Source organism: Fringilla coelebs (genome assembly GCF_963513975.1).
Source record: "Fringilla coelebs genome assembly, chromosome: 5".
Classification (NCBI taxonomy): Eukaryota; Metazoa; Chordata; class Aves; order Passeriformes; family Fringillidae; genus Fringilla; species Fringilla coelebs.
Genome location: NC_140033.1, coordinates 59,330,735 through 59,357,372, shown reverse-complemented (window position 1 = coordinate 59,357,372; position 26,638 = coordinate 59,330,735). Strand labels below are relative to the sequence as shown.

At 45.3% G+C, this 26,638-nt stretch overlaps 1 protein-coding gene across 1 annotated transcript; it reads right to left on the bottom strand.

Moving 5' to 3' along the window:
* Positions 1-505: 505 nt before the first annotated feature.
* LOC311154004 (uncharacterized protein) lies at positions 506-23,509 on the bottom strand. Its single transcript, XM_084206150.1, has 18 exons — positions 23,410-23,509; positions 22,899-23,013; positions 21,409-21,583; positions 20,645-20,756; positions 19,563-19,669; positions 18,645-18,771; positions 17,978-18,098; positions 17,630-17,715; positions 16,468-16,592; positions 15,235-15,294; positions 11,335-11,401; positions 9,634-9,728; positions 8,001-8,129; positions 6,455-6,569; positions 5,562-5,699; positions 4,688-4,854; positions 4,178-4,266; positions 506-1,240 (listed from the first exon to the last, which is right to left on the bottom strand). The coding sequence occupies exons 1-18, from the start codon at positions 23,501-23,503 to the stop codon at positions 1,045-1,047; spliced, it is 2,118 nt and encodes a 705-aa protein (XP_084062276.1). The 5' UTR covers positions 23,504-23,509; the 3' UTR covers positions 506-1,044.
* Positions 23,510-26,638: the final 3,129 nt, after the last annotated feature.

Sequence of the window (26,638 nt, the reverse complement as noted above, 5' to 3'; positions counted from 1 at the left end):
CACCTAGTTAATGCCTCCATCCATTCCAGTGGGAGCTCACTGGTTGAACAGCAGAGCCCACCCAGGAGAGTGGTGTTAGAGCTGCCCTGATCAAGCTTTGGTTGACCTCAGTGCTGTGTCAGACACCAGGGAGCTGCTCCTCAGCCAAGGAGTCTGACCATGGTCTGTGGATGAAACTGAGGGGGGGTCTGTACTTTAGGTTTATTATCAGTCAGGTTTAGGAACCAGCCAGCACCGAGACCCAACTCTACTGGAAATCAGTTTTAATGAGTTTCAGTGTTCACCAATCTGCTGGCCCGCAGATGCATCCTGTGCACATTTCAGGCTTAGAGAGAGAAGGTGACTTTTCCTCATGGCTTCCATGGGAGATACCTTGGCTCCTTCACATCTCTTTTGCTTCAGACTTGATACTCAGGATAAAAGAAGGAGGAAGGAAGCCCCAAGTTCAGAGGAAGGCACGTGGAACAAGGGGCTGTCATCTGACCAGCCATCAGCTGGTCCCTGATCACTCTTCTTTACTTTTTCTTGCCTACTTTCTCCAGGGGCATTGGCCTTCAGAGCAAGAAGGTGTGGTGTGTGCTGGCTGGCTTGGGAAGATGGATGAAGTTATCCTACAGTGTCATGTTCCTGCCAGCTGCACCCTGCCACAGGTTGTGATCCATGGGACCTCTTGGATAGGAAAGAATAAGCAGCAAGAGCAGATGTTGCTACTGGGCCCAGCTGAAGAGACATGGTCCTGAAGATCCAGGAGTCAATGACAGAGGAGCTACTGGGAAAATGGACAACAGTGACACAAGGTGGAGGAAGAGAAAATTCCCTCAATAGAAAATCTAAAAGGCCTGGAGGTCAGAAAACCAGGAGGTCTGAAAGATCAGAAATCAGCTTTTCATTCCACAGAAGTTGCCTGGGTAGGGGCCTCCTTTCTTGAGGGTTTACTCAGGACTGAAGCAGATAAATGTTCCCAAAGCTCAAAACACAGTCCAGTTCCTGAAAATAGCACTGCTGCAAGTGCAATGAGGTGATAGATGAGAAAGGCACAGTGTTCTAGTCCATCTTCCATACCTTTGCCTCTGGCCAGCTCCTGCTCTTGACTTGCTCCTGGCTGACACTGGAAGTGCTGATTTCTGGGGAAATGGGCTCACAGGAACGGAGAGACAAGCTGGCAGCCAGCAGACCCATCCGCACACACGTGCCTGTGTCATGTTTAGCAAGTACCCCTGCAAGGATTCCTGCCATTAAGCTGTGGAAGCAAAGAAAGATGGTTTTGAACAAGGGGAGAAGAACTTTGAACCCAGGAATGTGGCTGTTCATTTGTGAGAGCTTTCATTTGGATCCCAGGCAGCACTTAGAACAGCAGAACATGTCACACAGGAACACTGAGGTTACAATAAATGGGTTTTGCTTTTTCTGTATTTTAGAGTACCAAAGAGTGTCATTTATTTGATTTTTTGCTCTTCTTATCTGAGAAGTCGAGGTACTCTTGTACCACATCTTCTCCTCAGTTTTCCAGGTGAGGCAGGAGAAAGGAGCCTAAGAAGGGAAGAATCTAATTTTCCCCCCCTCTCTAGTTATTTTGTCACTTATCTGCTCTTTGTTGGTGTCTCATTATGTCCTCATTATATTGGTGCCTCCTCTCCCCAAAGGGTTGGATGGGGTGAGAGACAAAGTTTCTGTATCTATGTGAGAGGGACCACAGGCACAGCTGGAAAAAGAAATCCAAAGCTGAAATTACACTGGAAAGTCAGATTTTTGGGAAACATTTGCTATGGTTTTTCATTTGAGATTTCCCAGTAAAAGTGATGTAAGTGCAGTGTATGGGATAGATTGGGAGCAACTACTCAATTCACAGCAGCTACTGTAAAAATGTTCAGAAGCTAGGAGAGGACAGAGAAGGGAAAGAGAACGGACAAGACAATCACATTCTAGTGGAAGAATCAAGGACAGGAAAATGTGATGGCAGGGAGGATTAATAAGTAAATCTATGGGCAAGGTAAAAAGAGCCCTTATTTTGCACTCCACCTAATTACATCAACATCTTCTTACCTATAACAAAGGCACAGAAGATTATGATTTCCACAAAGTGTTCAATCTCTCAACAGCCCCAGGAGTTGAGAGTAAATATTTGGGGGAGCATCCCCTAGCAATGCCATGTGTGGGCATGTGGTGTTAGGTTGTCATGGCAGCTGGGGGCAAGGAGCAAACAGACACTGCACACATGCTCAGCTCATGGGCAGATCTCTGGAGGAGCCATAGGGTGGAGGGGAGGCACGAAGTGCCCTGGGTCACTGTTTCTGGGTTGCATTACCCCCTGACCAGTGCTTCTAAAGTGTGAAGGTTCATGGGGCCTAAGCTGAGAAAGTGTTACGTTTTAGATATTAGCAAAAAACTCTTTACAATGAGAATGGTGAAACATGAACAGAGAGATGGTGGATGCCCCATCCCTGGTTGGATGGTGCACTGGGCAACCTGATCAACCTGCAGCTGTCCCTGCTCATTGCAGAAGGGCTCAAACTAGATGACCACTAAAGGTCCTTTCCAAACCAAACCATTCTGTGTTTCTACAATAGTCCTTTGAAAGGGCCACCAGGCTGGGCATGGGACATGTAACCAGTTTATATGCTGTGGAAATGGCTTGTATGGCATTGCAGTGTCCTAGCATTTCCAGTCTGTTTTGGCACTCTTACTCTGTAAAGCAGGGATTTCCAGAGTTCAGGGGAGCAGTTGCAGTTATTAGGAAGTAAAACCCTGAATGAACAAGGGGGCTTTGAAAATTCCCCCACATGGCCTTGGAGACTCTGTGGAGAGGAATTTGCAGACCAGTGTTACTCCAGGAATGGGAGCAGTAATGGGCCTCAAGATTTCAGATAGGTTTGGAAGGAAAAACAAGCTTCGAGGTTCCCTAGTGTAACTCAATGGAGGTGGTTGGCAGTGGTGTATTTTATCTCATCTTCAGTCTTCCCTTGAATTTTAAAACGGGAAAGGAACCCCTGGGAAGGATGTTTCATTACATTTGCCTCTAGAAAACACCTTGTCCTGCAGCAAGGTGTACTTGTGTTTCGAGCAGATGGTGAAGAGGGGAGGCTGTGTCCCTGGAGTGGCTGGCTGGGGACACCTGCCCAAGGTAGCAAGCAAAGCTGAGCTTTCCTTAGGTCAGGCTGACCCCACAATGTTCCATCAGCCCCCATTCCTCTGCTGTTATTACACCCATTGCTTCAAGAAACCATTTGGTCTTCTTTGGAGAAGATCAGCTTGCAGTTGAGTCAGCTCACCTCAGAGGTGATCTGGGACACAAACTGCACATCCTGGTGTTAGGTGGGCTCACCAGCTTGGAAAGAAGTTATTGATTGATTTTAAGTAAAATCAATCCATGTTTTAAAAAACCCACAAAAACCTTTTCATTCCGGACAATGATCAGAGAAAAAAGTGTTGCTATGTTGAGTTATTGCTAGGTAAGAGTAGAAAGGGAAAAGGAAATATCTGTCACATACAGACTTTTGGTCTAGCCCAAGGCAATGAAAGGACAGGATCAACTATTGCAGCATATGAAGCAAGAAGAAAAAAACAACCTGACTGCTACATATAGTACATATAGTTTGTCAAGTTAACAAGGAGCATAATAAAATATTACTCTGACAGACTGAGAGTTGATCACTGGGGCTAGGAATAATAGCTGTCATTTCCCACTTCTATGTATGGCATTGTGTGAACAGCCAGGCGAATTATACAGCAGACTCTTTTGAAGCAAGAGCTTCAAAATTGCCAGAGGCAAATGCAGAACCTGATGAAATGCTTTTACAAGGCCATTTTAGCTCTTGAGTGGCAGTTCCACTTCCATTGGAGAAGTGTGGAAGTAAGGCAGTTAGTTAGTAAGACAGCTTTGATGTAAGGTGGCTTACTTTACTTTTAGCAGCCCAGCCCAGAGTAATTCAGGATTCTTAGATTGCCAGGAAAGGCTTGGATCTTGAAGAAAAGCAAAACTAACAATGGCAAGCCTGGCTTCCAAGATGCTTCGGGGGACAATTTTAGCAAGCTTTGCAAGGAATCACTGTAACCAGCCCTGGCCTCATCCTTAGTGTCTCTTCCTCAAGCAGCAGTTGCTTTTCAAGTAGAATTTCAAACAAATCCGATTATGGCCCTTTCACATGCAGCTGGAGAGGACAAAGCAGCAAGGATATACCTGTCACCAGCTCCTGAGACGTTGACTATCTCCTCCCTGCTGATGGGGATGGCGGGGTAGTGGGCAGCACAGAGCCTGGCAGCAGCAGCCTGTGGGGGAGGGAAGGGAAGTTAGTGGGAATTGCCCAAACTGGTGAGGCCTGATGTGCCTGATGCCAGATCCGAATGGATGGCAAAAAAAGAAAAGGCTGCAAAAAAGGCAGTAATTTTTTTTCACACTTTGATCATTAAAATGAAGCTTCCTGCAAATGAAGCTCGTACTCATGAATATTCACATGGCACATTTAATTCTAGCTGACTCTAAACACTGCTGCTAGGAGCCAGCAGTACACGGACAGACAACTTGATTTTTTTTCAGAGCTGTGTATTCCACCCCCCCAAACACATACATTTTCCAGCAGTGATGCCATGTTTCCCAGGACTGCTGCCATGACACCAGAAATAGCAACAGTGCCATATGGTCCAAGAAAGAAGCAATTGAGAGCTCAGAGTTAGTTTTCCATGCCCTTACCTGTTTGTGAGCTTCTGGATAAAGGGAGATGCTCCCTCCCAGGCTCCTGCCGCACAGGAGGACGCCGTGAGCGCCGAGGGTCACCACCACGCAGTGCAGGTGGGCCAGCAAAGGGCAGGCCAGGGCCACTGCAGCCTGGACAACATCCTCCAACCTGGATGGCAGCTCTTCAGGGAGAGGGGAGGGAAAATGTGCTCAAACTGTAAAGGTCCTCAACCAGCCTGTCTGTGGGCTGACAGCCTGTTTATGAGCACTTCTACCACTATTTATAGGCACTTCTACTACTATTTATAGGCACTTCTACTACTATTTATGGGCACTTCTGAAATGTGGTTGGTAACATTTTTTTTCTTTTTATTTTGGGAAACATGAGTTCTCCAGAGTTAGACTTCCACACTGTACTTCCATACTGAGGAACCCAATTCTCAAGGGACAAAGCATGTGTCTGTAGAGATCAAAAAGCTGTCTTGAAGCATGGCTTCCTTGTTTCAATGCTGTTGGATTTCCATCTGCATTTGGTGGGGTGTGCACTTCTGCAAAGGGTAGTACTGCTGGGACAGGTGCCCTCTGAGCAGCATGCTGCAGGGGCACATTGACAAACCAGATATTACTCCTGTTTAGGTGATGAAGTGAGGCAAATGGGACCTCAGGATTTGGGCAATGAGCCATCCCAGGCTTACTGTGGTCTCTGATGGGTCATCAGTCCATACAGCCCAGACAGAGACGGCAGTAAGGTGCAAGATACCATGAGCACTTATGAATCCCCACTATGCTATAACCCACTTTGCCTGTATTAGAGGCTGAAGTAGAAAATGCTCTTCTCCAGGATCTAGGTTATCTAAAAGTCTGACTGGCCCTTCTGAGTATTCAATACCTGCTGGCAGAGGGTTCCCGAGGGTCCGGTTTATTGCTCTCAGCTCTTGCAGGTTGGGGGAAATGTATGTGAGTGCTTTCCAGCTGTCTGAGAGGAATGGTTTAGAGGCCTTGTTCTCATCTGTTGGCTCATAGCACACTTCAAAACAACAACGCAATTGGTTAGTTAGTTAATTAATTAATTAGTGGTTCATCTCTGTGTCAGAGCAGGATGCAGTGGAGAACACTTAGCACAATCTTCACAACTGGAGTTACACCTTTAAATTATGAGACACTCCCCCAAACTTGAGACAAGATCTCCCAAGGTTTTCTTCTCAGTTTCCAGCAATGCTTCTGGCTCTGGATGATATAACCAGACCCCAATTTTGTTCCTCCAATTAGCTGGTTTTGGAGCCTCTGTCGGGTTTTTAGATCACTGCATCCTTCTTTGGGATTTGCTTTTAAAAAGGAAGGTGTAACTCCAACGGTTTGTGAAAGGTCCCCAGCATACCAGTGGAAGGGGGCACTTATTTTATGGGAATGGAAGAGAATTCCTCTCAAAAGATGCTTTAGTGCTTTTTCTGAGAAGCAAACTATATTGCTGCTCAAACTGGCACAAGTGCTCAAATTGCCACTCGCACTGAGACTAAAAGCTCTGAGAGCAGCATTCCCTGGCCTTCTGGCAGTGCTCAAGGGCTTTACCAGCTATGCCTCAGGAAATGTGGTTCAGCTGCAGAAAGAGGAAAACTGCAGTGAAATCCAAAATGTTTTTCACATCTGAAGCAGAGTGGCAGAGTACAGAAAGAGGTGCTGAATTACCCAGCATGTCAGACAGTAAGTGGTTATCTCCAGCAAGCAGCAGGGATGTGCCTGGACTGTCTTGGCACACATGCTGTGAGGGCAAGTTCTCCTTACCTGCTAGCTGGTGCTCTCTAGCTAGTTGGCAGACATACTGAATTGTGGAGAGAGGCACATTTCCATCAATGCAAACAAGTGGGGCCTGACACAGGTTCTCCTTGAACTGGGACACCTAGTTAAAATCCAGGACACACAGGAAAGACAGCCTGAGTCATTGCAGAGGGACAAAATCATTGTTAGTCAGACTTCATGTAGGATTTTGACTTGCATTACAGCCTTTAGGTACAGGCATGAACCTAAAAGAGTGATTCCCTAAGGTTTTCCATTTGCCTCATCTCCTCCCCTTCCCCTTTCCCTGCTCCTGGTCTTTAAGGGCTGGACTCAACTGGCAGAGCCCCTCCAGCAGAGAAAGATAATTGCTGGTCCTGACTGGAGCACTACAGGGAAATGGAATGCTGCTGTTTAATGCCACTGTAGGATTCCCTGGGCCATGCTGGCTTGACTGCACCTTTGCTTGCTGTGAGTGCCATTTGATGTCCTCTCTGCACAGTGTCTCCTAAGACAGGCTGTTCAGCAGAGTGTTTGACTCCTGGGTCCCACTGAATCCCACACGGATAGGGTTCAGTGGAGCAGTGGAGTAGGGAGCTGCTGTTCTCTCCTTTGGCTCTCTGAGGTTGCACAACCACTTGCTGGGATGCCAGGCCAGTGCTATGGGCACTCGAGCAGCATCCCCCTGTGTCTCTGCCAGCCCTGGGGGGAAGAGGGGTTGCCAAAATGCACTGTGCAGCACAAGACTGCTTCAGAATTTCCACTGACCACAGCTGCTTTGTAAAGCTCAGGAGAATTAATCCCTCATGTAATGGTTTTCTGTGCCAAGGCTTTGGGGAGGCAGGGTGAGGATGGAAGTGGGAGTAATAACCAGATTTTTCCCTAGGAAATCTCCTCATGGAGATGCCACTGGTGAGTAAATTGCACTTAACTTCCACGTTGCTGTCAGTCATGAAGCATAAGCTTTTGTTCTGTCAATAAAAGAAGGAGGGTGCAGGGATGGGGCTTTCACTGAATCTCTCTTTAATCACTGCTGCCATTATGCTTCCCCGATGTTTTTGAATGTTTGGATGTGCTGAGCAACAGTTTCTGTTGATACAACTCAGCATGTAGAAACAACAGGGATGGTAGGGAGGGGATGGAACAGAAAAATTTGCTTTAACCAGTGTTCTGTCCACTTTTTTTTCTGCTTTTCCCTAAAGGAAGAAATATGGGTTATAATCAGGTTGATTTCTTGCTGGCTTTAAAATGCAAAATTATAAGTTAGCTTGGACAGGTTAATGAAGAGGATTCTGGCCTACATATCATGGATGATGGTAGTGGTGATATTTATAAACCAGAAACAGATAGAAACTTCATCTGGATCAGCAGTAGTAGAGGGCTCTGGTGGCTTGTTATGCTGCCATGCCAGTGGCCAGTGACCAGGGTTAACCTCAGCATCTCCCATGCCCTCTGCACACCCATTCCCTCCGGTACAAACATCACCAGTGGCCTTTTGTCACAGGCCCACACTCTTTCTCATCAGAAAAGCTCACAACTCTGAGGGAATGCATACATATTGCTCTGTTATCTGGTGGTGGATGTCCATGTCTCCCAAGCCAAGGCTGAGCTCCCCAGCACTGCTGATCACGGCACAGTAAGTGGCTGTGCTCTTCCCCTCCAGCTGAAGGACGCCGCTCATGTCCTGAAACAGGGAGGACAGGTACACACTGAGCACATTCCTCTTCCCTGCCAAACTCAGTTCACTCTTTCTGTGCCCACCTGGTCTCCAGCCCAGCTCACTGCTCTCCCTTGGGATAAGCAGCCTGGCAGGGCTATCTCAGTCTAGGCAATGCTGGCACGTGGCTACTTGTTAATATTTGCAATGCAACAAATGCTGCAGGTTAAAGCAATCCTTTAGTAAATGAGTGGCAGGTCTCTGCTGTGTGGTTCCACAGGCTGCGTTTCCTGTAAGAGAAGAGTGGTCTGCAGCCCTGCCTGCTCCAGTCACCCATTCTCACAGCTTGTGTGGGATGGCATCACTTGTGGCACTCTGCAGACAGCAGTGACTTGTGTTGGCTGCCTCACTGACTGCCCAGCCTGATTCTGAGCACACCCTGGAGCCATTCCTCCAGCAGTGGAGCAGAGAGCTGAGGGGTGTCCTTCCTTTGCGGCTCCTGGCAATGATCTGCTTAGGGAACGCAGGGCATGTCTTGGACAGAACATGTGGATGGAGAAATGTATCTATCTCAGGAGCTGACAGGGAAGCTGCAGTTTTTAGGGAAAGGTTCCTCTCCAGCACTGATGGGAATGTATTTTATTACAGGCTTGGTGGGTGGCCAGCAAGTCCACCTTCCCTTGGGACACTGCTCACTTGGATGGCCCAAACTGCTGTGTAGAGAAGAGATTAGAGACCAGCCATGGTGAAGCCTTTATAACCCAAAATAGAGTTCATATCCTCATTTCTTCATTTGCCAAGTCACTCAGGCAGCCAGAACCAAGGCCCCATGGGCTCTGTTTGGATCCCAGGGTAATGAGGGCACTAATAAGAGTCAGTGACCCTGACCAGCCTCACCTGGGGGCTGCACTCACACCCTTCCTTGCCTTTAGTCCTGCCTTTTCTTCATGGAGTTGCCTGATGGCCTAGGTTAGAGCTGCCTTGCTATCCTGGGGAGCTCCTGCTGCTCCAGCTCCCTGATCTGTGGACAAGCTGCTGCTGAAGTCAAGCATTGCCCTATGCACAGGTAAGTGCTGAATGCAGCTCTGTAGAGGATCCTGTCCTCTGAGCTGGGGAGGTGTCCAACCTGCAACTCCAGTGTCACATTTTTCTCTGTCTTGGGCTTTAACTAAACCAGGCTGATTTTGGCAATGCTTTGTGTGTCCTCAGGTTCAAGGTTTGCGTTTTTCTTGCTATGCTTAACCTTCATTAGAATTGTAAGTGGTTGCTCCTGATTTACCTCTACCTCCTCCAAGCACCACTTTCTGGAGCTGAATTCAGAGCCCACAGTTCAGACTCCAAAACACAGCTAGCCTGTGTTTTGAGGTGGTTCCTTGCCTTCTAATTGTCTGTAGCTAAAGAAGCATTGAATTATTCCCACTCTTAGCCTGATGGAAGGTGGCTCTCATGTCTGCCAGGGTTGGGAAGAATTTTCCCTCTGTGTATTGTCATCTCTTCCAAGTTTCTGAGGTGCAACTTCTGTGACACATACCATGTGGTGGCAGTAGTGCAGGACAGACTCTAAATGCTCATCCTTCCCCACAGCCGATAAAAGGAGAGGCGCTTGTCCAAGACGACTTAAACAGTCTAAAAAGCAAATGGAAACAAAAGCTGTTAACAAATCCACCAGAGTACTGTAAGCACAGTGACAGCTGGTGCAGCATGGGTGTCCCTAGGAAAGCCCTCTCCTGAAAAACTTAATGCTCATCAGTCCTTGCCTAGAAGGATGTTGAAGATGAAATTGAGCTGTAGCTGCAGTAAATGACTGCTTAGGGCTGAGTGAGGTGTCCTACAGAGAGCTGAACCAGCACCCTGAAATTTAGGATTATTTGGAACATCTGGGAGTGGAGGAAAAGAGGGGGAAGCAAATTCTGCTCTTTTCTGGCATCACGTCCTTTACCATCACAAGCATGTGGGTTTTCCCATGCTGCTTCTGAGCACAGTGTTTTCTGGTGCTGGCCCTCCCACACTGCTGTTCCCACCATGATATCTCACTAGAACCAGTGAATCTGAATGTATTAATGGGAAACCCTTCCTCCTCTCCTTTCAAGTTACCACACATTGTACCTCCGTGGGTGGTGTGGGTATTTTGGGGGATTTTTTCCACTCAAGCTTCTTCATTAGTGATCTGAAGTGACAGTAGATAAGTGATAGGAGATTGGGAAATGTCTAAAAGCTGGAATAGTCCTAAAATCTTTTTGTAATCTGTCCCTGTTAACTTCAGTACAAGAATACTGGTCTGCTGCTGCTTGTGGTGGAGCCACAGGTACTGTGTGCTCCTTTCCCATGGATAGGACTGTAGCCTTTCTTCTTCTGCAGTAACTCCTGTATAAGAATGTGGCTTTTGTTGATAGAATGACAAAATTATTTTTTTGTTTTTTAAAAAAGAAAAAATCTTAAAAGTTGTTTTTTCTCAATTAAGTAAAAAAACCCTCATAAAACCTAAAAAATTTTACTTCAAACTTAAAGACAGCAAATTAAACAAAAGCTAGAAAGTCTTGTCTGAGCAATTTACTAGAAAAAAAAAGAGAACAAAGAAACTAATTGCTTTTGTAGAGTGCTTTTACCAAGAGCAAAAATCTCTTGCACCTCAGTTTTTCTTTGTAAAAAGTTTTGTTATTTTGCCTTTTATTAAAACTTTTATGTTTCTAAACTATTACAAAAGCCATCCTAATAATTTTATGCCTTCTAAAATAGCAAAGCTATCTTAAATGTAATATAAATCACCAAGAGCTTATAAGACCTAGCTCAAAAAAACCCATATATCACTCCTGTACCCCAGTTCCTTTTGTCCATGGGATGTGGAACTGTGAAATATCAGTTTGGAATTGTGATTATTCCTTTCATCTTCTTGCTCTAAGCATACTTCTATTGTGTCTATATCCTAGCAAGAATTAAATCTGAGGCTGCTCAGAAGTCATTAGAGATACTGATGCTAATTTACTTTGATTCAGAATTACTGCACCATGTGCTAGTTAACTTCATATTTGTGGACCTTCCTTTTCCTGATCTTAACTCCCTCCACTCTCATTTCTTGGAAAGGGCTCTGCCTTTTCCAGGCAGTCTGCCCACTAGTATATTGCCTAATGTGTCCCAAATCTTGTCAACATTCACCCTCTCCTGCTGTGGAAGGAGTACCAAAGGACAGATCACAGCTGGCATGCACCAGCAGGCAAACCCAAGCACCAGGCACCTGCCAAGTTCCTTCCAACACCGCCAAAGGTTCGTCTCACTCTTCCAGCATTTGTTTGCCCACCGCCCTGGAAGAAAGAACAGTTCATTGGCAAAACTGGGAGGGCTGCTTGGCATAGTTGCTAAGTCTCCATTATCATCTGAAGTTGATACTGCTGAAACATAAGTCAGCAATCAGAGCGAGCACAGGGCATCCAGCTCACAGATTGACGGCAATACAAATTTCTAGAGCCATCTACAGACTTCTGTTTGATGCCAAAGGCCTGCTTTCAAAGAGGGGAGACCCACTTGATCTCCCCATGAATTGCTAGTTTGGTCTTACTTGCTAAGACCTCCTAGAATGGCTAATGAGTGTTTCAGAGAGTGTGAGCAGCCCTCTGAATTCACCTGCCCACAACAACCCGTGACTCCAAAGTTGCTGGAGCTCTGCCTTCCAGGCCACTTAGCTCCCACCTTAAGCAGTTTGTGTGAGTTATTTATTTATTTATTTCCCTCTTTAAATGTAAAATGAAATTTGCTATCTTTGCCTGTACTGCCTCTGTACTTTATTCATGGGAGGATCTGTTTCAGAGACTGAAGAGTTTTTCACTGACTCATTGCTTCCCAAACATCTCCCTCATTAAGAACACCCTTCTTTCCCACATGTGCAGCTACCAAATTCTTTTCTCTTGCCTCTGCCTTCCACTCCTCTGCCCCTCTGACTTTCTGTCACAGACAAATTGTCAGAACACAGGCAGTCACCCACCCATCTCATTCTAATTCTTCTGCCAGAAGAATTACATCAGTTAGTAGTCAGATCAATTTGGGTTTCATCTGACTATCAAATTGTTTTAGAGCTCTTGTTTCATAAAATCCTGAAAACTATTTTCCGTCTCTGAAGACAGCCTGTCACTGGCAGTCCTAATGCCTGTGAGCAGAAGCTCCTGGCCCAGTTCCTCTGCCCTACACCAACCCAGGTGCACAGGAACACCCCGGCACATAACATTTGCCTTGCTTGTAAACACCACTATCTATTCTAACCAAGAACATGTCTTGCCATCTCACTGTAGGGAATATTCTGCTCCCAACAGTCCCTGTGCTTGGGCATTCTCAAAATTCATTCTGAAGCTCCCCAAGGATTCTTCTTCCCCTGCATAAAGCTGCTCATCTGTTCTTTGCACACAATGCTTTCTCCTGCATCCAGCCCTGTGAGAGGCTGCTCTCCCATCTAAATATGATCTTCTATTTCTCTCATCTGACCTTCAGGCTCTTTTTTTTTTAGCTCTGATTCTCCCCAGTTCTGTAGCCTATAAAATCTGGTGCTAATTTTTGATACCTTTGCTTTTCTGTCTGGCAGTTCTCCAAGGCCTAAACTGTTCAGGCCACCTGAGTAGAACTGCCTCTACATAAGCAACCAACTGATGGCCTTTGTTCATCTTTGCCTTGCTTGTCACTCCTCATCAAATGCAAATGTCACTACTTGCCAAATGCCCCTCCCTTGCCCTTGCTTGTGCTCCCTGGGAATTGCCACTGGTACTGTTGGGAATGAGGATATTTCCATCTGCAACTGTATCGTGTTGAGAGTCGCAGATTTCAAAAGCAAAGTGAGTTTGGCTATTTTAACTCTGAAGCTCACTCTCTGTAATATAGCCAGCCAAGGGGAAAAATAACAAATCTCATCACCCCAAAACACAGAGCAAGGGTGCTTTTTAGGCAAGTCAAACAACATGGCTTTGAACATTGGTCCCTATTTCAGTCATTAAAGAGGGTGCTAGCTGCCATCAGCAATAAGCACAAACTGTAGTTTATGTAATTCCATTATCTGTGGTTTAAAACTGATGCCTGCAGGAATGGAGAAAATACTCATTATCTCCTTTTGCTGCCTGGCATGCTGATCCTGTCTCTTTGTTCCCCATGTACCCCAGAGGCAGAGCTTCTGGGTGTCTTTTTTATGCCAAGCCTTGCCCTAAGAGTAGATGTAGCAGCCTCCTGCTCAGGGATCCCGCTGTGGGTGACCTCTCCTGTTGCAGGATCCCACAGGGCCTAAAAAAATGAAGATGATAGATCTCTCTTTAAAGTAGCATGTGGGTACAGTGAGAGAGAAAACAGCAGTTGGTTCTCAAAGGAAAAGAAATGAGTGGCTCTCATCACACCTTGCCAACTCAATTGTAACTCTGAGTGCTACCCAAATATCTCTTCTTGGGTTTGGGTGGGGCTGGTCCAGTTTAAAGAATTTAGGTGAAAATGGGCTTGCTAAAAGTGATCTGAAATGAGGCTGGGCTGATGCTTTCTGGCAAAGTATCAGAGAATTGAAGAAATCTCTGGAACCTTTTTCCATGTCCTAAGAGGTTTGAATCCTTAATATGAAAATGAGGCTTTGCTCAGCTTCTGGGTATCCTGAGAGAATGATAACCATAATGGTTTTTCCAGCAACTTTTTCTGAGCAAAATTGTTCATCCTTCTCAGCAGGTCAGATAGTTACATATTAAGCATTTAGCTTCTGGGTAGCCTTGAAAGCCATGTGGGAATTACAACCAGGTCAGAATACAGCTGCTTTCTTGCTGAGACAGCACAAGGAGGGAGTGGTACTCAGTGCTCTGCAACAAATCCAGCAGGCATAAAGGTGGGATCTGCTGGGTGCGGAGCCCTTTGATAAAAATCCGTCTTTAAAAAGCCGAAACAGTGATATTGAGAGGGGCTTTTCCTCTGTGCCTAACCACAGTAGCTGTCAGCAGGAGCTTTCTGGCTGGCAAAATCCTCCTTGGCTTGGCTCATGGGTCCCAGCCCCCCCAGCACCATGAGCTCTAGGGCTCACTGAAGGCAGAAGGGTGGCTAATGCCTCACTTTTTTATGCAACATTAAAAGCCTCCTTTTCCCCTTGTCAGCTCTTCCCAGCAGGACCTACACTGGTGCTTGGCCCCCTCACCACGATATAGGTGGTCCAGAAATCTGCACTCATGTCTGACATGCCAAGGAATGCCTATCTTCCCTTGGACACAGCTCAGCTCCTTGTCCTGATGGCTGAGTGTAGGCTGTGTATGGTATTGGTTACATCACAGCTGAAGCAGCTGAACTCTTGCTTTTGCAAGTTTTCATAACTGATGCCACGGCATATTTCACCCTTGACCATTGTAACATTGCTTGGCCCCTGCATCATTAAATAACCAAATTCCTTACAGACAGCTTCTCCAGCACATTTCTTTCCCCTATCTGACTGAGAGGTCTTCACAGGCTGATGGCAGAAGCTTCCTGCCTTGGCTATCATCACAGAGTAATTTGAGAGACCAAAGAAGTTTTGAGCAAGCTTCACCACCTCAATCTGCAGTATTTTGTACAGCTTGACAAAAATTGTACAGGCCATGCAAATAGCTGTCATTTGCATGGGGGACTCCCAGGTTTGGCCCACTTTAGCTTCTTGTTTGCTTCTTGTTCAACCCAAATTGAGACAAAGGGAATCTGGTAACATTTAAAATGTTCTAATTTTTAAAGCCATATTTGGAGGTTTTTTCCTTTCTTTGATGGTTTTTGTGTGTGTGTATGAGACTCAAATCCTTCATGAGTACTCTGCACAGAGACTCTTGCTCCTATTTGTGCTGCTTCTCATAGTTAAGACAGTCTCAGACAGGGTTGGATTACCTGGGGGTTTCCCTGCTATTTGGAGGTTGTATGAATGATACATTGCTGCGTCCCTCTCTTGAGTGGTGATGGTGATTTTCATCTTGGGGACAGAGCAGGTCAGCATATATCACTCTATTATCCATCTAAACAACACACCAAGCATGCAGCACTCCCAAGTGTGTGCATGCACACATGTGGATATCATCCAGGGATAACACCCTCCCCCCAACCCCTTTGGCTTGGCACTCCTGTAAAATCAGCTGGAAATACACTGGTGCTAAGAAAACTGCTACAGATACAGTACCAGGATCTCAGGGTTCTGTGCCTTGGCTATAAAGTCAACGTTGATACCGCCAATCACCACCTTTAAGAGGGAAGAAATAGGTAAAAAGTGGTTGGAAGGACTTCAGGAAAAAAGTTTCCAAATCTTCTTTGCTTTGCCTAGTCACTTTTCCCACCCTCTTGAAAGCTCTCTCATTTACAGTGTAAGGGCCAGTGCTTCTTTTGACTAGTTAGATGCAGGTTTGTACAATCCCAATCAGAAAGAATCAAAACCTCTTCTCTTTGTTGCTTTCTGAATTATGCCTGCTGACAGCCAGCCCCAGTGTGGCAGGTGGGATGTTGCAGTGAACACACAGGGATGCTGATGGTTTCTCTATATACCAGGCCTCAGAAGCATTCAAGCACTGGTGTGTAAAAAAGCAAAGAAAATGGGAAAAAGTGGGCAGGAAAATGCAGTAATTTCTTGCAAGCTCCCAGGATAAATTGCCATACCCAGTGACACTTTACAGATCACTTCTTTTATTGTCCTCCAAAGCCAGAGTAAGCAGTTTAGATCCACAAACAGGAAGTTTCCAGATTCTTTGGGGACATCCAGATGTTTTTTCTCATCAAATGCTGGGTTATTGCCTCTGGAGTCACTGCCCTCTTTCATGTTGACAAATCTTAATGCAAATGGGTTTTAGAAAACCTTTCATGTCTCTAAAAACCACCTAAAAGAGATTTCCTGCAAGTTACATGGCATGGACAAAATCCAAGAGAGTGAATAGAGTATTAGGGTTATAGTAGATCTGGTCTGAGATGTGCTGTAACTCTTGTGATTTTGTCAATCATGAGCAGGAGGCCAACAAAAAGAGATATTTATGGCTCTGCAGCTAAAAATATCTCTCCCCACCCTCTTCCAGGTCTATTCCTGTAGTCACAAGTTCCCTGGTACTAAGAGCTGTCGAGATGAAGCTGAACATAAGGGCTCAGTAAAAGGTGAAAAGGTGATTAAAGTTTTAATGGCCTTGATGGTCTAAGACTTAATGAGATTATGCCATTGTCAGTGTCTATTCCTTGTAAATGTGGATAAGGGGAGGAGGAGAAGACACTTATCTTTCAAGAATAACATGGGAAACTAAAGTGAGAATGTCTGACAGCATGAAGGAGAATGATTGGTCCCTGGCTGAGTCATCTTTTACTTTTGGGAACAGATATAAATTTATCTTGTGCTGTCAGCAGAGAGGCATCATGTGCAGGCCAGCAGAGGACTCACTGGTTGGGGTGCAGTCATGTCCTTTTGCCCAGGCTGGCTCCTCTTCCTTCTGGCTTTCTGCAGTTTGCGGAGGGCCACTGCAATGCAGCTGCCCACTCTGGCATTGTTCTGGATCAGTGCAAGGTCTGTTGAACATTTCTTTGAGGAAAATTAAAAATACCAGTGAGTCTGACCTGTTAGAAGCTTATGTAGGAACTGTTTAGAGGGAGAAAGCAGGAAAGACATGCTGGGACTTGATAGGTTTGATCCCCCATACCATAATCCTTTGAGGACAAGTATAGTGGGTTACAATGCTGCATGAAAATCCAGATTTTTAATTTTTTTTTTTAATTCACCTTCTTCCCCCAGTGTCACAGAGAGGAAGCCTGACTTTGATAGGTGGGGAATAGAAGCAAAGACTTCACAGAGAAAAGAGAAGGTGAAATACTTAAATTACAGCAGAGAGCCTAAAAACCTTAGAGGATCTTGGCCAGCTTTTCCAGAAAGAGATACCTGCTGAGATTTTGCCAAGTCACTATAAGCAATTTTTTTAGCAAATTGCACTGGGAGCAGGGTATCAGAGTCTGAAAGCCCCACTTTGTGGCTGCATATAAAATGTCTTTGCCATTCTGCCCTGATTGGTCAGGTCTCCTAGAGGGCTGGCAGCAGAGCCTGGATGTGAATCTAGCTCTCCCAGATCCTGCACTGGCATCCCAGCCAGTACCTCTGCTTTCTCTTGGCTGTGCACTAGGATTCCTGCTCACCCAGGGGTGTTTGTCCTCCAAGTCTTTCTCTGTACCCCCAGGGAAGGTTGGATAAGGCAGTGTGATGTACAGCACAGGGACCTTCCAGTGTACAACCCCAGCACAGACAACATATCCAGAGATTCCATCACAGAGCAGGCAAGCTCCAGGGTCAGATATGAGGGATTTCCTTGGGCTCTGGACTAGCTGCCATCTGTGCTGCCCTCCAGTTTTTAATGTAAAAGGGGATGAAGGCAGTAAGGATGTGCCTGAAAAATCAGGATGCAGGGGCCAAACTCTCATCTGTTTGCAGACACTGAAGTGTTGGCTCCTTGATAGACCATCAATAAAGTGACAATGTTTCCTACCAGGCATTATCAGAAGAGATAGAAAATACACTGGAGGACTTTCTTTTTTTCCCCCATTTAGTAAGAGGATACTAGAGTCCAACGATTTCCCATCAGTTAATTCTGTGAGCTTCTGTAACAAAAAGGGGGTCACTTCTTTGCCTGTGATTCCTTTGGACCTGCAAGTATAAAGAAAATGCCCACAGATGAGCTGAAATGGCATCAGAGGAGAAGCACTGTTGCCAGCAGATACTTTATCTCCATAACCACATACCATAACAAGTTCTGTAAACAAGTTTTGGGCTAGATAAAGGTACAGTTGAAAATAAGTTCTGGGCTCATGACCAAGGTTAAGCTGTGCTTAACCTAGCAGTGTCCCTGAATGTTTACTCCCCCAAGCCCATGGGCTGAGCAAAGGCAAAGGCTCAGGTTGCCTCTCACCTGGCTTGGCTGAGAGCTTGCTGGATGGCCTCTTCGATGGCCTGGCCCTGGGCAGCTCGCTCCTGGGGACAGGGCACTGCTATCAGCACCCCGCTGCTCAGGCCCAGCCGCAGAGCGCTGTCTGCGAGAGGAGGGCAATATTGTTAGTGGCACTCCTTGGAGGGAGAAGTCAGGTGCTGAAGGAAAAGGACAGAGGAGAGTGGGCACAAGGAAGCCTCAGGCTCCAGTTCTTAGCTGACCCAAGATCATGATCTTTTCTAGTTACCCAACCAATTCACATCTGCCTATTTCTTTTGAATCTGTCTGCACAGTAAAAGGGGCAAAAGTTTTTTTTTTTTCTGTTTTAAACTGATTCCCCTTTTAAAGGCTCAGAAGCTGTTTTCGTCCACATATTATTACATGCTGCCTCCACTTCACCAGGTGGAATAAAACACGAATGAGCATGCCAGGCTGGCTGCAGCTGGCTTGCAGTTTCACTTGCTGTAAAGACTGGACTTTTCTACTGCTCTATTTTCAAAGCACTTTTGATGCAGAAATGGGGGAGGTGGGATGGTACAGTTTCTCAGGGCAAATTTTTCTGCAGACTTAAAGAAAGTGCCTCATCCAGGGTAATTCTTGTGTCCCTCCTTTTCAGGACCTTACATGGCCTTTGCCATCTGAAACACACCAATGAGTTTAGCTGCCTCCTCTTCATCCCGGACATGGTATGGTGCTTGGAAGCCACTCTGGCGGGAGAAGAAGGCTGGGAACTCTCTTGATTCTCCAAAGGCAGCCACGCACACACCCTGAGTCTCCTGCAGCAGTGGAGGTGAGACAAGCAGGTGATCATGGAGGGAAACTAAAGAATGGGACTTTTTCCTTCTACCCAGAAAGAAACTGCCTTCCTTTGGCACAGGTCATGGTTATTTTTGTACATCCCCTTCTGTTCTATCCTCTCACCAAGAGCCAGACATGGTAAGTGGCTAGATCAGATCTGGCTCATTGAGACAGAGGAGGCATGTGCATCCTTTGTGTGCGCTTGGAGCTGATCCAAAGACATGCAGCTGTCATTGGCACCATCCTGAGTCCAAGACAACACCCTGGGACCTGAAGACATGTTGTGAACTGACAGGATATAAATGAGTTCTGCTTGCGATTGAGAAATATCAATGTTGGCTGTCATCTCAAGGGCTGGCCCTGGTGGTTTCCAACATGTCAGACCTTAAAAGGTGACTGCTGAAAATCACCTGATTCCCTTTTTAATTCTGATTTTATTTTAGTGCATCTAGCTTTCCTGATCCATCAGTTTCTGGGAGCATCATCCCAGAAAAGCAAACCTAAGTCCAAAGAAAAAGGACATGGATAGCACTACCTTTGACCTCAGCTGGAGCAGCTGCTGGAACAGCCCCTTGGACATGGATGGATTTATGTTAGGGAGCAGCCAAGTGCTTGTACAGCCCCAGGACTACAGAACTATAAATATGGCTTCACATCCTCTCAGTAGCAATTTCTGAAAATCTTTGGCTTAGGACCCATCCCAATGCCACTGGGCACTCTGTGCACAATGAACATTATCTGCTTTGACACCACAGCCCATGCTACCTACCAGATATTCCAGTGTCCTGCCAATATCAAGGATAGACTTGGCCCCTGCAGATACAACAGCCACCGGCGTTCGTCCTAGCTCTGTCAAGTCAGCACTCACATCCAGAGCTGCCAAGGGACAAGCAGCACTGAGTTGGTGATTGTGTTGTACTCTAGGCTGATGAACTCTGACCTCCTAAAAAGCCACATAGGCCCAGAATGCCACTGCCTGACTTTAAAACTGCTGCAATCCACAAGCAAATATTAAAGGTTTAGATCATGAGTTTAGGTGTTGAGATTGAAAGAGGTATTGACAAAAAAAAGTCACATGGCTAAGGGCAGAGGTGCAGCCTTGTACTCTATCTCTTGGCTCTTTGATCACGTTGATAAAGACCATGCAAAAATTTGGTAGAAAAGAAAGAAAAAGGTGTGTATGACAAGGATGAGGTTCAAGGAGATGCAACATCATTGAAGCAGATTTTGAGTTTGGAACTGACAGTGCTTGCAAAAAAAGAAAGTGCCACAGGAGAACCTCAGGAAACTCCCTGGTCTGGAATTTATATCACATCTGAAAGGGATGGCATACAACAGGGCACTGCTCTTGGGCTGTGCTGGAAATATATACAGCTGAGAAGAGAGAAAGCCACAAACTGTACAGCCAAGACCAGGCCATCTTACAGAGAGGAGAGCACACCTCTAACACAGAGCACACTCTTTTGTGGCAAGGCTCTTCTTCTCCTCAGCTGAGAGAGCTGATAACAACACTGTGCTTGGCAGCCAGTATCAGGTTATCCAGCTGTTACAAAGAGGCAGAGGTGTAGCCAGCTCCTGTTGCACCAAACAATATCAATATAACCCCGTGTAAGCAAAGGATAAACAGAAACTTCCACCCCCTTAACAACTGTGCAGGGCTCAAGAGGAATATTTGGAAGCTTCTGGAAAGGGGACATCAGGGAGAAAGCAACCCTAGTTGATCAAGAAGAATGTTAACTTTATTCTTCTGAACAGACAGTTACTGTAGGACAGGCTGGGAAAAAGGAAAAAGAAGGAATTGAATGAAACTGTAGCAACAGAGTGAAAAGCAGAATGCATTGATGTTCTTACTGTTCTCCCCATGCCGATGGACACCTCCTATGCCACCTGTGACAAACACAGGGATTCCTGCTTTGTGTGCCACGATCATTGTTCCAGACACGGTAGTGCCACCAGACAAGCCCTGTCGGGGAACAACCAGTCACAGTCAGCACCCAGGGTGACAGGGAGGAGCAGCTACAGCTGTGGTCTGCCACACTGCACTGTGAGCAGCTCAGCAGTGAAATTCTAACACAAATATTCTTTTAGCCAAAAGGCAGAGGAACTCACTTAGGAGCTGGACTCTATAAACCCTTGTGGGTCCCTTCCAACTCAAATATTCTGTGATTCTGTGAATCATCTGTTGTCCCTGCTATATAAGCTGTTCTTGTCCTGATAGTAGAGGCCTCTGTTGTCCAGAGTGTTCCACAGGCAGCTAGTGGCACCTTTAGCTGCCACTTTAAGCCTGGGATAGCCTAAGTGTCACATAGTTTATATGCAATGAGAGAATATCCTATCATGCCAATAAGAATATTCTTAGCCAAGTGCCCATGGCTTGCCAGCACAACCAGAGTGCCTTTTCAGGAGCCCTATTTAATGTATGTCATTCCCTTACCCTGCTGAATTTTGAGTCTAATTAGGGCCACTTTTGTGCTCACCATAGGATACCACTTTCCATGACATTTTTGAGAGGTTTAAAAGCCACCTGGCATGAAGCTGGAGAGCACTATACTGTTGCTAGAAAAGCAGCTATACTTTACTAGGAAAGACCACACTAGAAAGTTTGCACACCATACCTGGCTGAGGACGAAAGGAAAATCTCTGCGAGACACTTTAACTGTATTTTTACTGCTTGCCAAGAACTCCAGTTCCTCATCTGTGAGTCCCACATGGATTTGGCCCCTTAAAATACCTACAGTAGCTGGCACTGCTCCATTTGTTCTTACAATTTCTTCTACCTCTCTGGCCATGCTGAAATAAGACAAACAAGACAATAATCACAAAATTATGGATGGAAACAATCAGGCAAGGACACTGTCATGTTTGATGGGCATCATTCACAGTTCTACAGTTCTTGTGGTTACAGCTACATCCTTCAGCTACATCCTTCAGCTACATCCATGTTCTTCTTGTATCTGCCTCATGGCAGAAATGTTTGCCCTTGACCTTGCAGAAGGGAAGAGCTCCCATTTTCAAGGATAGCAATGTCCAAGCTTTGTGCTTCATTTTTGAGAAAAATCATTTGGTTTACAAGCAAATGTGGTTGTACAATATACTACTGAAAGCACAGATCCTCTAAAAATAGGACTTTTCTTTATCTTTTATCTGTTATTTCTCTGACATAACAGATCTTCACAGAAACCCCAGGTAGTTCAAGTCCTGCTCAAATGACCATGATATATTTTCCATAATACAGTCAGTGAGATACAAAGTAACAACAGTGCCAAAAATCTGCTGCCTTAGGGTACTCCAGGGCTGCAGACTAAGCTTAAGTTTAGCAGATTTTGTACTTGATCATTCATACAGTATCTTTTTTAGAAGCAGCTTCTTCTCCCTTTCTGAGTTATCTGGACATATGCTTGGCAATCTTTAACTACTGAAACTACCTCTTCCCAAAAATCGAGTTTTTAGAGCTTCATTTTAAGAGGGAATGTCAGGCAGAATAATGGCCAGGTAAAAAGCAAGATGGAAAATCAATACCAAAACCTTTCTGTGCTTTCTGGAAGCAAGGATGGAGGGGAGAGTGCAACGATTTCTGGCACTGTAACTCAATGAAACACGAGTCTACTGAAAATTGATAAATAAAGAGTAGAGGTGGGGGTTCCATGCAGGGTACAGAAGACAGTGAGAAGGGACCATGAGCTCTCACAGTAGCTGCTCTGAGTGGGCTAAGGAACAGATTTCATTATTGTGTTTCAATCCTTTTTGCATTACAAAAGATACAGGAAAAGAAGGGCAGAGTGTTTTCAGTGTCTGTACAAACTATGCAGCTGAAAAGGCTAACTCTCTTTTAGAGAAGTGGTGACATTATCTGCTGCTCTATTTCAAAGGAAGCCAGAAATTTAAGGTGTTGGATAAGGAGATAACTAAGCTCTCCATGTATGTCCTTAAAAGTCCAAATACAATTGTTTTACACTTGAACTCACAGACAGCATGCCTAACAACCTGACATTTCCATTTGTTCTTGCAACAGCTTTGGCTTGACCACGAATACTGATACCAATCCAGTAAGTTATGTGCTTCATTCTTACAACTTCACTGAATGAGGAACATCAACATCCACCACCTCAGATTCAGAGGATAGGCCATGCCATGTGTAATGATGGTGCTTTCCAAGGCTACAACGGGTCTCCCCTCCACCAGAGCTTCCTGTACAGAGGGATGAATCCTGACATAACCACCTGGGGATAAACACAGAAGAGTGAGTTATTTGTGTGGGTATTTGCAGTAACTACTGAGCTGTTTTATAAAAAGCAAATTGTCGTCATCACAACAAATCTATCCCCCTCTTCAGCTGTTCTTTGGGGTGAATTTACAAATAACTTCAAGAAAACTAGAGCTGCGTTTTATGTAAGTGAAATGTGTGCAAAACATCTCTACTGTTAATGTGAATAATAATCCTCATCACCATCACGGAAGGATCCTCTGCCATCATTTTTGCTGTTGTATGGTTACTGTTATTCCACTTGAACGTTACTGTGAACAAACTGAGGCCTGCAACCATGCCTAAAGATGGAAATATGTTTTAGAAGAATGGAAGCACCAAGGATACCATAGGAACTCAGTGCACTACTCACCATGCAGAAGTCTTCTCACCTGGGTGGCCCCACGTGCCATGGAGGACACGTGTCTTCCCAGGCTGAGGGTTATCTTCCTAATCATCTTGTGCATATGGATGCTCCTGAGATAACAGAGGTCAGGTGGAAAGGAAAGATGTATTTCAGCAATGATGTGACCCTAAGAAGCTAAACATATCAGTTCTTGCCTTGACCTTGGAAGAAGCTAAACATATCAGTTCTTCCCAGGCTGAGGGTTATCTTCCTAATCATCTTGTGCATATGGATGGTCCTGAGATAACAGAGGTCAGGTGGAAAGGAAAGATGTATTTCAGCAATGATGTGACCCTAAGAAGCTAAACATATCAGTTCTTGCCTTGACCTTGGAAGGCAGACAGCCCTTTGCCTAAGAGATGGCCTGGAATCTCCTGGTATTTCGAGCATGAGCCGGAGTGGCAAAACAAAATGTAAAGCTGCAGAAATGGAGTTGGAAGGGGTCACCTGGCCCATTAATGCTGGGCTGAAATCGTGGTGGAGCAGAGGAAAGGATGAGGAGTAACAAACTAGGGAGAATTCTGAAGCAGAAAACCTTTTAAATTCCAAAGTGACCTGCTCATGATAGATGTCAGGCCCAGCCACTGCCACCTCCAACGTGAAAGGTCACAAGGAGGAATCTACAAGGCAGAATAGTGCTATAGGGATAGGAACCTGGTTTTTGCCAGTTTCTAGGAGAAAATAAGGAGCTCAAAAAGGAGCTGAGAACTGACAAAGCAGACTGGAACTGCAAGAAGAGAGCAGCTTTCCCTAGAGCTGGGAGTGCTTTATGCAGGCTCATGTTACATCATCCTTTTTAGCACAGTGCCTTGGAAGCAGAGCGGCAATTCAGCCCCAGCAACAAACTCCAGAACTCCTCTGGTCTCTTAGCAACTCCTTTTCACTCTAATTAAATTCATTCCCAAACAGAGAAAGAGGGGGAGAGAGCTGTAAATGTTAAGAGTGGTCTGGCCTGGGCCTCAGGGCAGTTTCACTCAATGCCTGGCTGCTTCACATACTTTCCCTGGGCTTTTGGCCATATTCCTCCAGTCTCCCTGTTCCTCACCCTTTCACTAGGAGGAAAGGATTCCCTTCCTCAGTCCTTTGTGCCTATTGTTAATTCAGATGGCAAATTAATTAAAAAACAGTACTGTGTTCATGTTACAGTTAGCAGAACATGGCTCTGCTCTCAGTGTGGCACTTCAGCTATATAGAAAATTCTTATACGCAGGGAGAGTATATTTGCCCAAATCTAAAGACTTCAACTACACAGGACAGCTTGGACTGTGCTATTTAAGAAATGTGGGACTGGATCAACTAGACACAATACACAACTGACTGAAACACTAAGATTTTCCACTTTCCAAATCCTTTTCGTGATAAGCTCCGCAGCTTGAGCTGTTCATAGGTTCATGCAAATGTTCTGGTATGGCTGTGTGTGTGCCTACTCACCCTCACTCTCTGGGGCAAAGTCAGCTTCAGAATAAATTCATTAAGCCAACAGGCTTACGCCAGGGATCGGTTGAGCCGCTCGAGTTGTGCTCTGAATTTTAACAACTCCCCAAACTCAGAAGCACAACACCAAGGAGTGCCCAAGCTGTACTGGCCAGTGGATAAAAACCAGCTGGTCACCACCTGAAACCCAACAGGGCTGAGCCGACATTCACGGGGAGCTCGGCCAACATCCAGCCTGAGCCGCCTCAAAGATTTTTGAAGCTTGGCAAGTTGTGCTGCAAGACCCATACAACCTTTTGCCTTGTAACCAAACTTTGCACATTCCTAGTGCACGTTTCAGGCAGCTGGAGCAGGGACCTGCTCTCCTCCCACCTCCCCTGTGACCCACGCTGCGTAGCTGAGCTCACGGAGCAATGGCCTGGTGTCTCTTACCTCGGGTGTCTGTCTCATGCAGGGAGGCTGGGTGGGTACTGGAGCGCTGCCTGGGCAGCCCTGGGAGGAGGCGGAGGAGGGGGTGTGCTGGCCAGAACTCCTGGCCAAGAGAATCCATTTATTATTAACCACAGGCACAGCTGAGCTCCACAACTGCTCCCTGCCCAGGGTGCAGGGGGCCGCTTCACGGCAGGGCCAGGAAAGCTTCTGTGATTATTTTTGTTCATGCAGAGCCAGATTTTCCCCTAGCTCTTTAAAAGACTTTTCTCATTTTTCAGATTCCTTTCCTGTTAGATTTTTTTTTAAATCGGTGAATTCATTGCTCGCTAAAACAATGCATTTGCAGACTGAGCCCCTTTGTGCTTATTCCTAAAAAGCAGAGGAATCACATTTATGCCTCCCCCACAGCTTTGCCAAATGCAGCTGTTAAAGCTCTTTCTTCCCAGGGTAAGAGCTCTACCCAGCTCTTGGCCTCTCCAGCAAGGAAAGCTGTAGGTTTAAAGACAGCTGTGGCCACGTTTTTTACGATGCAGATACCTGGCTACACCCAGAACATGAGTTGAGTTCACAGCAAAAACTATCATAGTCTCCTCCTATAATGACAATCCATTCTAGCAGTTCAAGGGCAGCTTTGAACAAGGACTGTGAAATTAATGTTTGTCCCCTCCTAAAAACACCACGATACTTTGATATCTAATGCACTGGTATTGTACATGTTTCAGTTTTATATTCTGCAGAAAATATCAGAACTGAGATTTAAATGGTCACGAAGGAACTGATTTACAGGTTAAAAGACAGACATGATTCTGTGCAGCTTCCATGCACAACATAAAACTAGTTGAAATAATTACTAATGTATTGCTGAAGTAATCAGTGTCAGGGAACTGATTTTACTGCAATCCATTAACCAGGAAATTGTAAAACATAAGTTGTTAAAGCAGTATTTGCACTTTACACTCGTCCCTTTCAAAAGAAATTTCTCGTAACTTCTGTTTAACCCAGCAGTAAAAAAGTGTGTCTTACTTTCTACATCCTTCCAGTCTCTTCAACTAAACACATCCAAGGAAACTTCAAACAAAGCTTGCTGAGTTACAAAGACAATCTGCCTCTGACTTCTGCTACCCAGTCTGGAGGGAATTTAATTGCAGGAATGATAGATTGCATCCTCAGATACCATAAATGAATGGTGAAGATTTTGTGAACAATATGTTTTTCCTGGGAGGATGGGTAGCCAGATGTATTGGAAAGAAAATGTGTAGGTAAAATAATATTTTTTAAAAATACACACAAATTATAATGACATAATTTTATTTTCCATTAAATCTATTTG

What these genes read in the sequence shown, in the direction of transcription:
- LOC311154004 (XM_084206150.1), bottom strand. Translation starts at nt 23,503, where the DNA reads ATGCACAAGATGATTAGGAAGATAACCCTCAGCCTGGGAAGACACGTG. An exon ending in TTCCTTTCGTCCTCAGCCAG is followed by an intron (nt 20,757 to 21,408) that starts GTATGGTGTGCA and finishes GTTCCCCGACAG; the next exon opens with GGCTTGTCTGGTGGCACTAC. An exon ending in ACATGACTGCACCCCAACCA is followed by an intron (nt 15,295 to 16,467) that starts GTGAGTCCTCTG and finishes TCCCTCTTAAAG; the next exon opens with GTGGTGATTGGCGGTATCAA.